This window comes from Mchenga conophoros, linkage group LG7 (genome assembly GCF_057382185.1).
Source record: "Mchenga conophoros isolate Kocher_MC1m ecotype Shallow Benthic linkage group LG7, M_conophoros_male_GT1.1, whole genome shotgun sequence".
Lineage (NCBI taxonomy): Eukaryota > Metazoa > Chordata > Actinopteri > Cichliformes > Cichlidae > Mchenga > Mchenga conophoros.
In genome coordinates, this window is record NC_140532.1 from 65,934,318 (window position 1) to 65,947,526 (window position 13,209).

Genomic DNA, 13,209 nt, shown 5'->3' on the forward strand with positions numbered 1-13,209 from the left:
ACTACTTCCTGCTTTTTTTCTGTCTCCCTCAGCTTGCCCTGCTGTCAGCTGGTAGCTTTTCTCCGACCCCTTGGGCCTCCTCGGTCCTGTCGCTTCAGCCCTCCCGGAGCGTCAGTCGCAGTGTGTCACATTGAAGGTCTTGAGGTTTGCGGCTTCTGTCCGGTTCCGAGTCTTTTTCTTACTTGAGCGTTTGCTGCAGCTCCAGGATCTCAAGATGAAATTTGTTGTTTCCAAACTGAGCTCAGCTGAACACGCTTCTGACTCTGAGACCTTCTGCATGTTTTTCTTTTATTTCCTTGAAGACACTCTGCGACTCCCACAGCCTTCAGTTGATCATTTTCACTTTCTTTTTTGTCTCTCGGGAGTTCTCTGTCGAGATTCTCACCTCCCGTTTTGTCACTTTGAGCTCTGCTTCTCATTCACCTCTTTGAGTTCTTGGCAAAGTTCCTGAGCTTTAGTTATGGTGGTTCTTCAAGTCCTTGAGCTTTCTGCATCTCATCCTTCACGTCCTCAATATTAAGACACGTGCCACTTGTTCTGTCTTCTCAGCTGAGAAGACTCCTGGATATCCAGCTGAACGGCCTCGGCGTCTCTGGAAAGGCCCCTGATCCCCTCCTGATAAATGTTCCAGAGGCCGGCGTATCTCTGGGTTTGCTTTCTTAAACAAACAAAATTATACAAACGAGAACAAAGCATTGGAAACGGTTCATGGACTAAATGGTTAATCCAAACAATAATCAGCAGATTAAATGAAATAATTGGTTCCAGCCCGACGTGGTAGTCATCAAACACTTTAGAGCTGAGACACAGTGAAGGCTTTGTTTGCCAGTTGTAGCAAATTTCCATCAGAGTTCACTGAAGGAGTCATTTGCACTTCTTCTTCTTCTTTCTTACCTGTCTTTACATGCAGACAGGTGCCTGACTCCTAAATTACAGATGCTGCTGATCCGTCGGGTTTGTGTCGAGTCAAAAACAAACGAGTGTTCAAACAAATGATAAACTCATGTGTAGATTTTACACTGTGCATCCTCAGCTCCTTCTGGCCTTCTCGATGTTCTCACATCAACAGGAAACGGCTGAGCTGTGGCCGCAGAGATAAGTCTGTTGTTTTATATTTGTTTTCCTCTTTCCACAAATTCCACCAGCAAACCCTGACCAACACCACCATCGTCCTTCTGACTCGTTTACTGTTTGCAACATTGAGCCCACTGGCTGTTACAGAGAGAACAGTCTTTAAAAGCATCTCACGGGCTCATAGCTCAAGGCTCAGTCATTTCCTGCAAAGCCACACGCTGTGGTTTAATCAAGGAAGGAGGGAATCTGGTGAATACGGCATTAGCTGAAAAAGATGTGTTTTCGATTGTTTTCTTGTTTGTCGTGTGACGGGAAAACCATCACTCTGATGCATGTGAAGAAAGAAGCGCAGGTGTTATATTCTCCTGAAATGTTGTTTCCTTGCAGTGACATGTACTTGTACTGTGTTCACAGCGCTGCCACTCCAAATGTGTGAGCGAGGCCACCTTCTACAGACTCGTGCAGTCTTTTGCAGTTGTGCTATTTGAGTAAGTAAATACGGTCCAACTGTAACTTTTTTTACTGTGAACTTGAGCCATCATTTTGAATAAGTGGTCATGTGACATAAGTTTTTAGCAGAGCTGGAATCAAAGCTGCGTCTTGCAAATGCTGCTGAACCGAACGTGGCGCTCGCGTTAGCTTGAGGTTTTTATTCTTCTATGTGCATTCAAGGTAATTTGAAGATTATTCAGTTGTTAATAATCAGTCACAGATTACATGAAAGATCAGATAAATCTGTCAAGAACATTACATTCTGACATTAAAAGGAACTTTAAGTAAATACGGTAATATTAGAAAATTGAACTGTGCCACAAAACAAAAAGAAGTAAAACCTTTGCAGTAATGTGCAGAAAGAGCTGCTCCTCTTTTCTTTACTGTTAACTTCCAACGAGTCCGACCTTATTGGGATCATTAAAGTGTTGTTGAGCAATAATTCTCCAGGATCTCTGAAGATTTTCTGCATGAACATGACCTCAAACACACACCCAAGGCAGTAAATGCATCTTCATTTGTTTACCTCTCCAACAAGTTTCAGAAAATTCAGCATTGAGTGGTTTTTGCTTAAATTCCACAGAAACAGACAAAGGGTGCTAAAAATATACTTCTGCATACTTTACATAATATTTAGTTCATATATTTTCCACCAAAGTCATCATTTCATAGGATCACATCTGAAGAAATGCTGTGTTTTCTTGTTTTGTTTTTCTGTTGCAGGTGTTACCAGATGGACGACTACAGCCCGGCAAAAAACCTCATGACCATGTGCTTCACTTATTATTACGTTGGTAAGATCAGCTGAAGTTCTTGAAAACAGTCTGTACGCCACCTCAGAGCGACTGTAAGGTGTTGCTTTTTAAGAGAAACGCTGCTGAGCCTCTGCAGCCCAAATTAAAGGCTTTTCTTTTCCAACTTTTAGCTGCAAAAGTGCAAAAGACAGACATCTGTGTTTGTGTCTGTTTTATAAAAACAAGACACCTCAGTGCTGATTCAGGGAATGTTACCAGCAGGGTTTGGCTCTGTGGTTTCTCTTGCAGCAGCATCACAAATAAAGGTAGTGTTTGTGCTTATGCAAGCAGGAAGCACTGAGTGATTAGTACACCACTGTGACACAGTGCATTGCATCAGCGAGTCTGCAGGCACGTCTGCTAAGTTAAATATTTTTTTCTGTCTATAACAACTTGCACTGTGGCGCAAAGCGACACACAAAGGTCTGCTGCAGACTGCAGAGAGCCCTGATTACACAGAGTAACAGCATGTTTCCACTTTTGTGTTGTGAACACAATCTTACAGACTAATGACTGTTTTCGTTTCCAGCTCACTGAGTTGCTGCTGGGCTAAAGTGAAGCGTTCACTTCATTAAATCTCACACGGGCCTATTTTTTTTAAGTACTTCAGTGAACACCTGTGAAAATAACCCCCCACCTCAGACGGTGCAAAGCAGGTAGCTGCTGGGAGATGCTGTTAGGCAACGTTAGCACTCAGCATTTTGAGCTTTTCTTCTCAGGAAAGTCTCAGCCATCTCCCTCGGAGCTGTTGGATCGCGGTGGTGCTCCAGCTGGTCTGGACTCTTATCTCAACAAGGCTAACACCTGGCTGTCAGGGAAGAAGGACGCTGCCGAGCGCCTCCTTAAACACACGTCCAAGACTGACGTCAAAGGCTTCTTTGGGGGCCTGGAGAGCAAGCTGAGAAGCTCAGTGGCTCCCAAGTCTGAGTGAGCATCTGCACCTCCTCCTTTGAGTCTGTTCATTAACACTTTCGCTTGTCACTGTATTCCTCACTCTTACAATCTGTTTTGCAGTGATGGGGAAAATCCGGGGGAGACGAAGCCTAAATCACCAGGTATCGTAGCTCAGAAATCATTTTTTATTTCACTTTGCTACTCCAGTGCTCTTACTTTTTTAAAGAATGTTCTAGAAACAAACCTGAGTCCATCCCTGCCTGTTATATTTCATCCTCCTCTTCAGTGTCAGGCGCTCCAGAGGAAAAGAAAGGGGAAAAGGTGTACCTGTACACTCACCTGAAGCAGCAACCTATCTGGTAAGAATCACATCATGTGAGGAAGAAACTTTTCACAGGACTCAATTAAGAGAAAACTAGAATACACTGAGTTCTGTAGCAGCCAGGTGATGCTAATCAAATGCACCTGATGAACTGATCATCAGCACGTGTGAGCACCTCTATAAAAGCAGAGGTTTGGGTGGTTTGCTGGTCGGGAACGTCAGGAAATTCACCCCAAAGAATGACCGTGTGTCGCTCAGAGAAAATGCAAAAAGCCTAAAGCTCCATAGTTAGCATGTTTAATGTTTAAGTTCTTGACAGTACCGGCCGTCCTCTGGAGTCAGATGTGAGGCCGTCTGTGCTACAGCTAAAGCTCGACCCAAACTGGGTCATGAAACAGGACAATGATCCCACGCACAAAACCTAAGTGTATTATGGCATAAACTGTATGACATTAGGAGATGAAAAACAACCTTAATTCACAGTCATTGTTCAAAATGTCATAATGTGACCATATAACATAAATTGTTACAAATTAAAAAGTAACAATATTGAACTGAAAGTGATGAGAAACAAAAAGGTAACATTTCAAATCAGTGGCACGACGCAAAAAGGAGCTCTGTTTGGTTTACTGCTTAATTTCAAAAAGCAGCTTCTACACATTGTTGCCCCCCCACCCCAATTTCACTGAGTCATTACCGGCGCGTTGGGAACTGCACATGTTAGAAATGGTTGGCATTGCAGTATGAATCATACCAGAGCCTCTTTGTGCCTGGAGAAGTGACGGTTATTTCTGGCTGTTTGGTGAAGCGGTGGAGGCGTGAAGCCTGAAACGTGTCCATGTTCTGTCTGTCAGGCACACGCTGAGATTTTGGAACGCCGCCTTTTTTGATGCTGTCCATTGTGAGAGGAAGAAAAGATCTCCGACCACGAGGTGAGTCTGTTTAATACTAAATGATGGAAATATGAATCTCTAGAGTTTAAAGGAGCACCTATTGCTTTGTCACTTCCTGTCTAAATGAAATATTTGCTACTGTTGCCTCTAGCCCCCTCTTCACCTGTTTTCTCCTTTTCTCTCCTCTCTTCTTTCTCCTCCTTTCCTTCCTCTGTTTTCTCCACCTGTCTGCTCTCCTCTCCTTCTCCTTCTCTAAAAGCTGCTATTGTTCTCTCCTTTTCTGCATGCTGACTTTAACCCTTTGTCTCCTTGTGCCTTGCTGCCGGGCAGGGGAACGCAGGATGAAGAGAAACATGTGAGGTCTGTCCCTCTGTTTGTCCAAAAAAACCAAAACAAGCAAAGATCAAAGATTTAGGTGGAGGAGAAGGCAAAGGGCAGATCTTCATGAGGACTAAACCTGAAGGGGACAGAGAGCTTTGAGAATGTCAATGTGAATGACATAGGTCTTTACATAGGTCTCTGCTGCTGCCATACTGCACTTTGCATGGTACATACCACTTCCTGCTAATATACAAGACAGACGCCAAACTACACTCAGAGGGCCACTTTATTAGGGATACCTTGTTAGTAGCAGGTCGGGCCTCTGTTGAGCTGCCGTAATTCTTCATGGAAGAGATTTTGTGCATGTTGACACGTTAGCATCACAGAGTTGCTGCAGTGATGTGAATCTCCTGTCCCGAAGGCGCTCTGCTGGACTGAGGTCTGCCTGCTTTATAGCTTCCTTGCTAGCTAAAAGTCAAGTACTTTTCCCCTGTTGTTTGCTGTGCTTGGTATTAAAAGTTACCCCCCCCCCGTTTTTGTAGCTTAAAGTTTAGAGCAGAAAACACAGCAGTGCCCATTTTCTCTATATTAATGCTTCCTTCTGCTTGGGTGTTGTCTCTCTTTACGTTATTTGTGGTTGATTCACTGTCAGCGAAGCTAAGCTATCCCCTTAAGTTGAAATGGGGACCTTAAAATCCACGTTCTTCTGATTGGCCAAGGTCAGGAAGCCTGCTGAGGGGCAGCTTGCGAGAACCACCTCATCTGGTTAATAATGCAAAGGAACTGTGAACTCACTGAGTAGCTTCATTTCTCATAGGAAGCGGTGACTCCACAAATCCATGCATGACTTGGATGGATGAGTATGAACGCTGACAGCTCAAACATCCACAGCAACAAAAATGACTTCTGTGTCACGAGTGTTACAACCATTAACAGTCTTTACCCCCAGCCGTAAAAGGCTGCTGGAGTATTGTTGTCACACCACCGGGCGGTGTGGACACCCGGCATTGTGAACGTTACAGCTTTTTAAAATGCGTCACTGATTTGTGCCAGACCGATTACTATGGTGACACTCTGACTCCATAGTCACCAAAACAGACGACCTCCAATTTCACTGCACGACAGCCGTGCTCGCCAGATGTTCTGATGGGTGAATAAAGATGGAAATCTGTAGGAATCTGTGCTAAAAACCCCAAAAATGTCCGATGGATGTCAGAACTTGAGTCTCGAGGTCTGGCAGTCGCCCCGGGTCTGATTTGTCACATGTGCTCCGGTGAACCGTGAGAGGAGATCCTCTGTTAGTGATGACCAGAGAGTAATGTGAGGCTGTGCTATGTGGACATCTGCATAATCAGAGCACGGTGAGATGTGAAGATCATTTTTTTCTTCTTTCTTTCTTCGACGGCTGTTGGCATGTCGGGGCTGTCGGGCGCAGCTCTGTCACGCTGCAGTTGAAGTGATTTTTGTGCCTACCTCTGACAAGCATCACACCCACAGTTAATATCCGGAATGTGCAAAGAGGGCTTGTATAATGTCTGGGATGGTATTTATAGATGGCAGCAGATCCACTGCAGTCTGGAGATGCTCTCTGCCTCTTCACAGCTCACTGCATGTTCAAACCATTAATCTGCTTGCATTTTTTTTCCTCTGACTCCATCTGCATGTTCCCCTCTCCTGCCTTTTTTAAAAATCAGTGTGTGTGCTTGCTTTTGTACTTACACTGCAGACTGGTTACATCTAAATATAGACGTGCAAAAATAAGAATTTAAAAATGTAAAAAATGTAACATGTTTGATCTTCTTTCATTTCTGCCTTGACAAATATATGATGTTAGCAATGGATATAATAATAAGTGCATAAAAAATATTCACACATAGCCGTCTGTGTGTGACAGAAGTCATGAATTCATTTTCAACTTATAGTTTTGATTTTGTTTTTCCAGGACAGACTCAGATAAGATTTCATTATTCGGGGAGTTTGTGGCGTGTTGCTTCAAAGACAGATGACGGCATGTTTTCTTCTTTTTCAAGCGTTATAAAAGATTTAATTCAAATTCAGGACAAATGAGTCAAAACTGTCAAATGTAAATTATAAGAGACAAACGGAGCACACATGTAAAGCTGCATCATCGACATAGACGAGAAAATGAACATGGACTCACATCAAAGACCTCAGACAATAATAATCTGGAAACATTTCCAGATTCATAAATATTTGTTTTGCAGCACTAAAGTCCAAATCAGTGCTTTTCATGTGTTGACAATGATGATTCTTTGTGAATGAATCATTTGTTGTTGTCTTTTCGCTGATGGCTGGTTAATGTGCTCTTTCGTGTCTTATATGTGTAATGAAATGAAAGTGACAGTCACAGGGTTGGATGTCATGCTTGTTTGGTTTTTCTTGGCTTTTCACAATGTAGTTTAAAAAAAATCACAATGTTCTGTGTAAAGAAACCTTGCTGGATGCGATATTTGTGTGACACCCACCCCTGACCTGTTCCTGTGGACGAGCTGAAGGTCGAGTGGAACTGAAGTCTGACTGCGACTGTGTTTTTGCTGCAGGGAGAAGTGGTGTCACATGACTGATGAGGAGAAGAAGGACAGCTACAAAATCGATGAGAACATCGCCTTTGGCCAGCTGGGGTAACCAAAACACCTCCGTGATTTCCACGTAGTAATAGAAAGAAATCCTAACAAGGAGCGCGAACGCCCGCCAGGGCAGCTCGCTCTCTGGGCAATATTTACTTTGAAGGGAATAGTATTTTATTTTCTGTATATTCATTTTTTTAAACATACTTTAAGAAGTTTGCAGTGCAGTAAAATCAGATGGTGCAGACCAAATGACAAACCAAAACATGAGCTCCTAGGTGGAGGTAATAAAATGGTAACAAAACACAGGTGATGAGATAATAAGTGGTAATTAATAAAATAATCTGAACATCTTTTTAGTGTCTCAAACAACAAATACTTTATTACAAAGATGGTTTCAGTCACCTTTCTGTTGCTCGTGTGGGCGCACAGTAGCACCTCACGTGTAGATACATGACTAATGCTCATAACTTCTGAACCTCTACAATAAGCTTAAATCACACTTTTGTAGTGTATGTAAAAAAATTACATTAAATGTAGCTATGCCGCCTTTTTTTTGCCTTTTTTTTGTAACGTTCTCCTGGCATTGGTCAAACTGTGACTCATCCGTCAGACTGAGAAGTGTTTTCCACGTTTACAACACTCATGTGAGGCTCACATCTCAGCCATGAAGCTCCCGGCACACATTTTAAGCGCTGATGTTAATGCAGATTATGTTCTTCGGCACTCAGATCCCCCCCTCAGTAACTTTACATGACGTGACGACTGGTGGCCGAGCGGCTGTGGTTCCTAAATGCTTCCGCTTTGCAGTAACATCATTTACAGCTGATCGTGAAACGTGTGCATGGCAGAAATTTCACAAACTGACTTGTTGCATCAGTGGTAACAGTGGTGTTACAGAGCCACGCACGTGTTGCAATGTCTGTTAATGCAGACAGTATTGCAGATTAAATGCAATACTGATTAAATACAGATTAAAAGGTGGGCCCATTACTTTAGTCCTGCATAAGTCCACAGTCATGAAAATGATTAATAAAAGGTGAGAGGTGGCTACAAAACCTCTGCAGCTGGGCGTATTGGTGTGTCCCAATAGCAGATTTTTGTTTCGCCATTATCATGTATACCATAATATTACATGTGTAATCTATAATATCTGTAATGCTGTTACTGAGTCGTATAGTTACTGTAAAACACGGTTATTGTGACAACCCTGAGGATGTGCCAACGACTGCACAATATTTGTTGTGTGTTTGTGATATTTTCCTCTTGTACTGAGACGATGTTGGTGTTGTGTGTATTTTCAGGACATTCACTCACAACATGCTGGCGTTTGGTCTGAGTAGGAAGCTCTGCAATGACTTCCTGAAGAAGCAGGCAGTTATTGGGAACCTGAATGAAGGTAAAGCACGAAGTAGCCTTGGATTGGTCCAGTTTTCTTGTATTCATGGATCAATGTTTTCATATATAGGGATAATAAAAGGCAGTTATTTAAAAGTTGAAATTATCATTTAAAAATTCAAGATAAGGATTTTTTTTCTGTTGTCTTCTGGTAGAAACTTGTGATTCAGTAATCAGAAAATACCCAAATGCCATCTCATATTTTTGTTTTCATTGTATGCACAGCTGGTCTGTCGGTGATCATAAACTGTGTGTAAATAATTAAAAGGTGGCTCCTTTACGTGTGGAAGAACAACGCATGTATTTTGTCCCTCTGCAGAACAGTACAAGCTGCTGACTGAGCACATAGAGCGAATGGCAGCAGAGTGAGTTTGAGAGTGACTGGCTGCATCTCAAAGCCTCCACGTGACAATCTGACAGCACACAGCAACACATCAGCCGTTTCCTTCCAGCTCCACGTCGCTCTATCCGACTCTCTGGCTCTTTTTTCTTTTTTTAAATTTCCTGCTGCTTTTGTGTGGTGCGCTGCTGAAAAACAACACGACCTGCTGTACTGAGCTGTGCCATACCTGTAGCAAAACCCTTCCATCTGCACCGTGTGCTGGATCAGCAATAATAAGGCCATCGTTACTTTAATATTTATAATAGTCGTGTGTCTGTGACCTGGTAGATCTGTCCGTGACGTTAACTAAAGGAATAAACCATCCAGTATAAGCCTCGAACAGCCTCAGATACACTGGATTTATGTATTACACCAGTGACGTGTATGTTACGTATCCTATATGCTGTTTATTCTGTGTTTCTCAGTGACCATATTTATTATAGGAAGAAGTCAAGCAACCTGTCTATCAGCATTAATGGCAATAAGAATTCATTGTGCTTTAATCTGCTGTTCAGGTGGCTTTAGGTCAGTTTTTATTCCTCGAAACTTTATTGTGCATTTTTTTTCTGTAAATACACAAAAACTGTTTCATAAAATTTACATTTAAGCAAAACTTTATTGCAATATTTTCCCATGCATTCTCTTTAGGGCAGTGCGCACAAAGATGCTACACGCAACAATTAACACTGCAAACCAATAACTCGGTTTTAGTAAACGGGGTCGCTTCACTTAGCATTTGGCCAAAAAGCTAACTTTTGGATCTGCTAGCACATCTTTTGTTCTTCTCATTGTAACACAAAAGAGCTAAAGAGCTAACCTGGCTTAGATTATAGGTGACATCATCAATCAACAACTATATTTTTCTTTAAAACGACAATGTTTTCAATTTTTGCAATGAAATAAGCATAAATGATATAACTTCCTAAAGAAGCTGCACAGGCATCCGCTTCCTTTATGTCACGCTAGCTCGAGCAGCAGTTACAGACGGTGGTAACAACCACAGTTACAACCTTACTCAATGAATCCATTCTCAAAGCTGTAAATTAAATATGAAGTCGCAACAACAGCAATGATTGGGTTATGATTGGGTTAACTTAGCTACAGAAACGAGAAACAGAAGCCTGCTGTTGACCAAACATGGCAAACCGCCTTCCAGCTCCTCTCCTCAGCTCACTGAAGATCATATCAAGTTATTTATCGATGCGAAAAGGTCGATATAACAATGATTTGTGGCTTTATGCTAAGCTAACCATCTTTTGCCTCTAATTTATGTGAAATGATTATTTAATCCTTTTGTTTTTCACTTCAAGATTCACACATTTGCAATTCAGAGATGCTGATTTTGTTTATCTATTTATTTTGTTTTACTGTTATTATTACTGTAACTGTGGGACTCCTTATCTTTCCAAAGTGCCTTCTGTCCATATCAGCATCCTTTTCCTTATCCTGTTATTCTACCCTCACTCAGCTGACCAAACATTCGTACCCGCTCCTCTGCTGTGGCTGTTTGTGTCTTCAGTGATGGACATGTGTTGTGGTCTGTTTCCATGTGGCTGTAATGTAACATTAATATCATTTAAGCATGTTGCCTGTTTCTGGTGCATGTGCGTCCATATGACATTTGTATTACTTTAGTCTGCCACTGTGGGGCAGCATTGTCTGCACTTCTCAGTGGAAGAATTTAAACAGGAATATATGAAGGTTTTAAAGTCAGGCTGACACATTCATGCGGGATGAATTCCATTTTTGTCCAATAGTGAAGTTATTATGTATATATTGCATATTTCTCTGTATACTGTTGTTGTTTAATTGTAAAGGTATAAATCATAGATGTAATTGTGAACCTTGACCTTAGTCTGATTGTAATGTGACCCTGAAGTGCCCCCCTGGACATCCCAGCTGTGTTCATGTGTGCAGATACTGATGTTGTTGTTAAATGTGAATCATTCGTTCATAGCAATCTTGATCAACGTGCATAACTGACGTCTTTGCAAATCCTCCAAACCCATTTTTCCCCACGTTCTTAGACTGTGTGCACACTGACTTAACCATTGTGCTTGTCCCCATGTTCCAGCTTTAAATGCTCTGATTTTTAATATTACCCTTTGGTTGTACTTCTTAGCCAAGCATGAGCAATTTGCACTACACTTATTCTAACATATCCCTCTAGAGACAAATTCAGGTGTAAGTGAAGGTACAGAGCCCCAAACTGTTCAGTGGTAAGTGAATTTAAAACAACTTATAAAGTGAATAAACTGTGTAAGTGATATAAATGAACCAATAAATGTTTATGTAATTTAAAAAAATGAAGGTGACTTTATTTCATAATATTATTTTTTGGCTATGTTGTTAGATTTGTGTTTAAACACCATAAAAATATAATTAGAAATTAAAGAGTGGAATTGTAAACTGATATGAAATGTATTATATTGAAATTAGAACGGTTACTATGGAAACTTTCTGCCAACGGAAAAAATGTAAGTTGAAAAAAATTTGCCAGAAAATTTGTCAAAACTTTCAGTCGTTTTCTTAAAATTTCAGTTTATGTGAAAATTTTTGATTATTCTGAAATACTGAGAATTTCAAAATGCCCAACTTGAATTTTTGACATTATTTGAAATTCTATCACATGTAACTTGTGTGAAGTCACAATTTTGAGACAGTAGCCCAAATTCTTTTAATTGACAGCAAATTTCTCTAGTGAGTTTAAAGCTTCTATATATCACGCCAAATAAATAAAACACAAATGAAATTTTTAATTATAAAAATAATATCTCGCTTGAAATAAAACCAACCAGCGAAATAATAAAAAAAAAAAAAAACTAAGTTACTGAGTCAGAACAGTTTAATTGGTTTAATGTACATAAAAAGTTACACAAGTAATTTTTAAAAATTTCTACATGTTCCAAATAGCGTCCATCATCAGGAAAAAGCAAAGCAATCTTCCCGCTTTTATTCCCGCAACTCAAACTTTTACTGTACCGATTCAGCTGTTACACAATCAGACGCTTCCGCTTTTAGTTTGTTTGTGTGATTGCGCAGTAAATCAGTGAGCCTGGGTCATTTTAGCTGGAATCAGTGTCTCAGTTGAAAGTTATTCCACGTAATGTTCATCAAAGCTACATTTGTTAATATGTTACAAGGTTTCTGAGGAGTGCTTTTCCACTGAACAACCTCCAAAGTCACAGACGACCTTCATCTGTCAGAGGCACAGCTGACCATCATTAACCCAAACATCTTTGCTTTCATCCTCACTGTAAATACCCTCCACCCCCACCCGCGCAGTAATGGATGCTTGTAGTTCAACACCCATTTTAGCTGCCAGACTCATCTGTACTCTCAGCTCCCTCTGAATAAACCTATATTTGCTCTGCATGGCTGGTGCCCTCGTCCTCTCTACATCCTGCGTGTCTGCTGTGAAATGTTGAAGATGAACTTTGTGTAGTGTAAACCGTGTGAAATCATTAAAGTATTCTTACATTGTTGTGGCGTGAATGTGGAAAACATCCATGTGTCGGTGGAGTTGGGGATCAGTTTTTGGTGCTCTTTGATTCACCTGCAGCCTTTAGCTGCCAAACTTTCACCTTTCACTTCTATTTAGAGCGTTTTAAAGGTGATTGACAAGACTTGGAAATGGGAATGAATAGCAGATGATGCATGAAATGAGAAGAAATCAAGAAGAGCTATAGAGCTGACAAAAAACATCTAAACAATATAGAAGCTCAAATTAGAAGAAGAAGGGTTCATACCCATTTCAGGCTGTAAAGTAGTATTTGGTTGCACTTAACAACAAATGTTGTTTTGCATTTTGCACTAGCCATCCCCCAAATCAGTGAAGCACTGTACACAAATACTTTGTCTTTCTTTTTCTTTTGAATACAGAATATTACGCTAAAGGTTTAGAGAACTCATTTTAGACCATTCATATGTAAGGTTCAAACTTTACCTGCTGTTAAGAGAGAGAGAGACCCCTAGTGGCAGAAATTGTAAACTGCGTAATCAAAAACCAGAGTTTGTGCTGTTAGCTTCTTCCTGTATGTGTAACCACTGT

The 13,209-nt window shown here is 41.0% G+C and overlaps 1 protein-coding gene across 2 annotated transcripts in view; it reads left to right on the forward strand.

Moving 5' to 3' along the window:
• Positions 1-12,664, forward strand: part of kiaa0513 (KIAA0513 ortholog) — a 29,163-nt gene extending 16,499 nt beyond the window's left edge. The window contains exons 4-13 of one of the 2 annotated variants that reach the window (XM_085280864.1): positions 1,489-1,562; positions 2,290-2,360; positions 3,080-3,287; positions 3,375-3,415; positions 3,541-3,613; positions 4,431-4,508; positions 4,800-4,829; positions 7,352-7,432; positions 8,683-8,777; positions 9,096-12,664. In XM_085280864.1, the coding sequence (XP_085136990.1) occupies positions 1,489-1,562; positions 2,290-2,360; positions 3,080-3,287; positions 3,375-3,415; positions 3,541-3,613; positions 4,431-4,508; positions 4,800-4,829; positions 7,352-7,432; positions 8,683-8,777; positions 9,096-9,145 (801 nt within the window). In that variant the 3' untranslated portion in view covers positions 9,146-12,664. The remainder of the gene's footprint in view (positions 1-1,488; positions 1,563-2,289; positions 2,361-3,079; positions 3,288-3,374; positions 3,416-3,540; positions 3,614-4,430; positions 4,509-4,799; positions 4,830-7,351; positions 7,433-8,682; positions 8,778-9,095) is intronic. The other variant, XM_085280865.1, reaches the window with a different exon arrangement.
• The last annotated feature ends 545 nt before the right edge of the window (positions 12,665-13,209 follow it).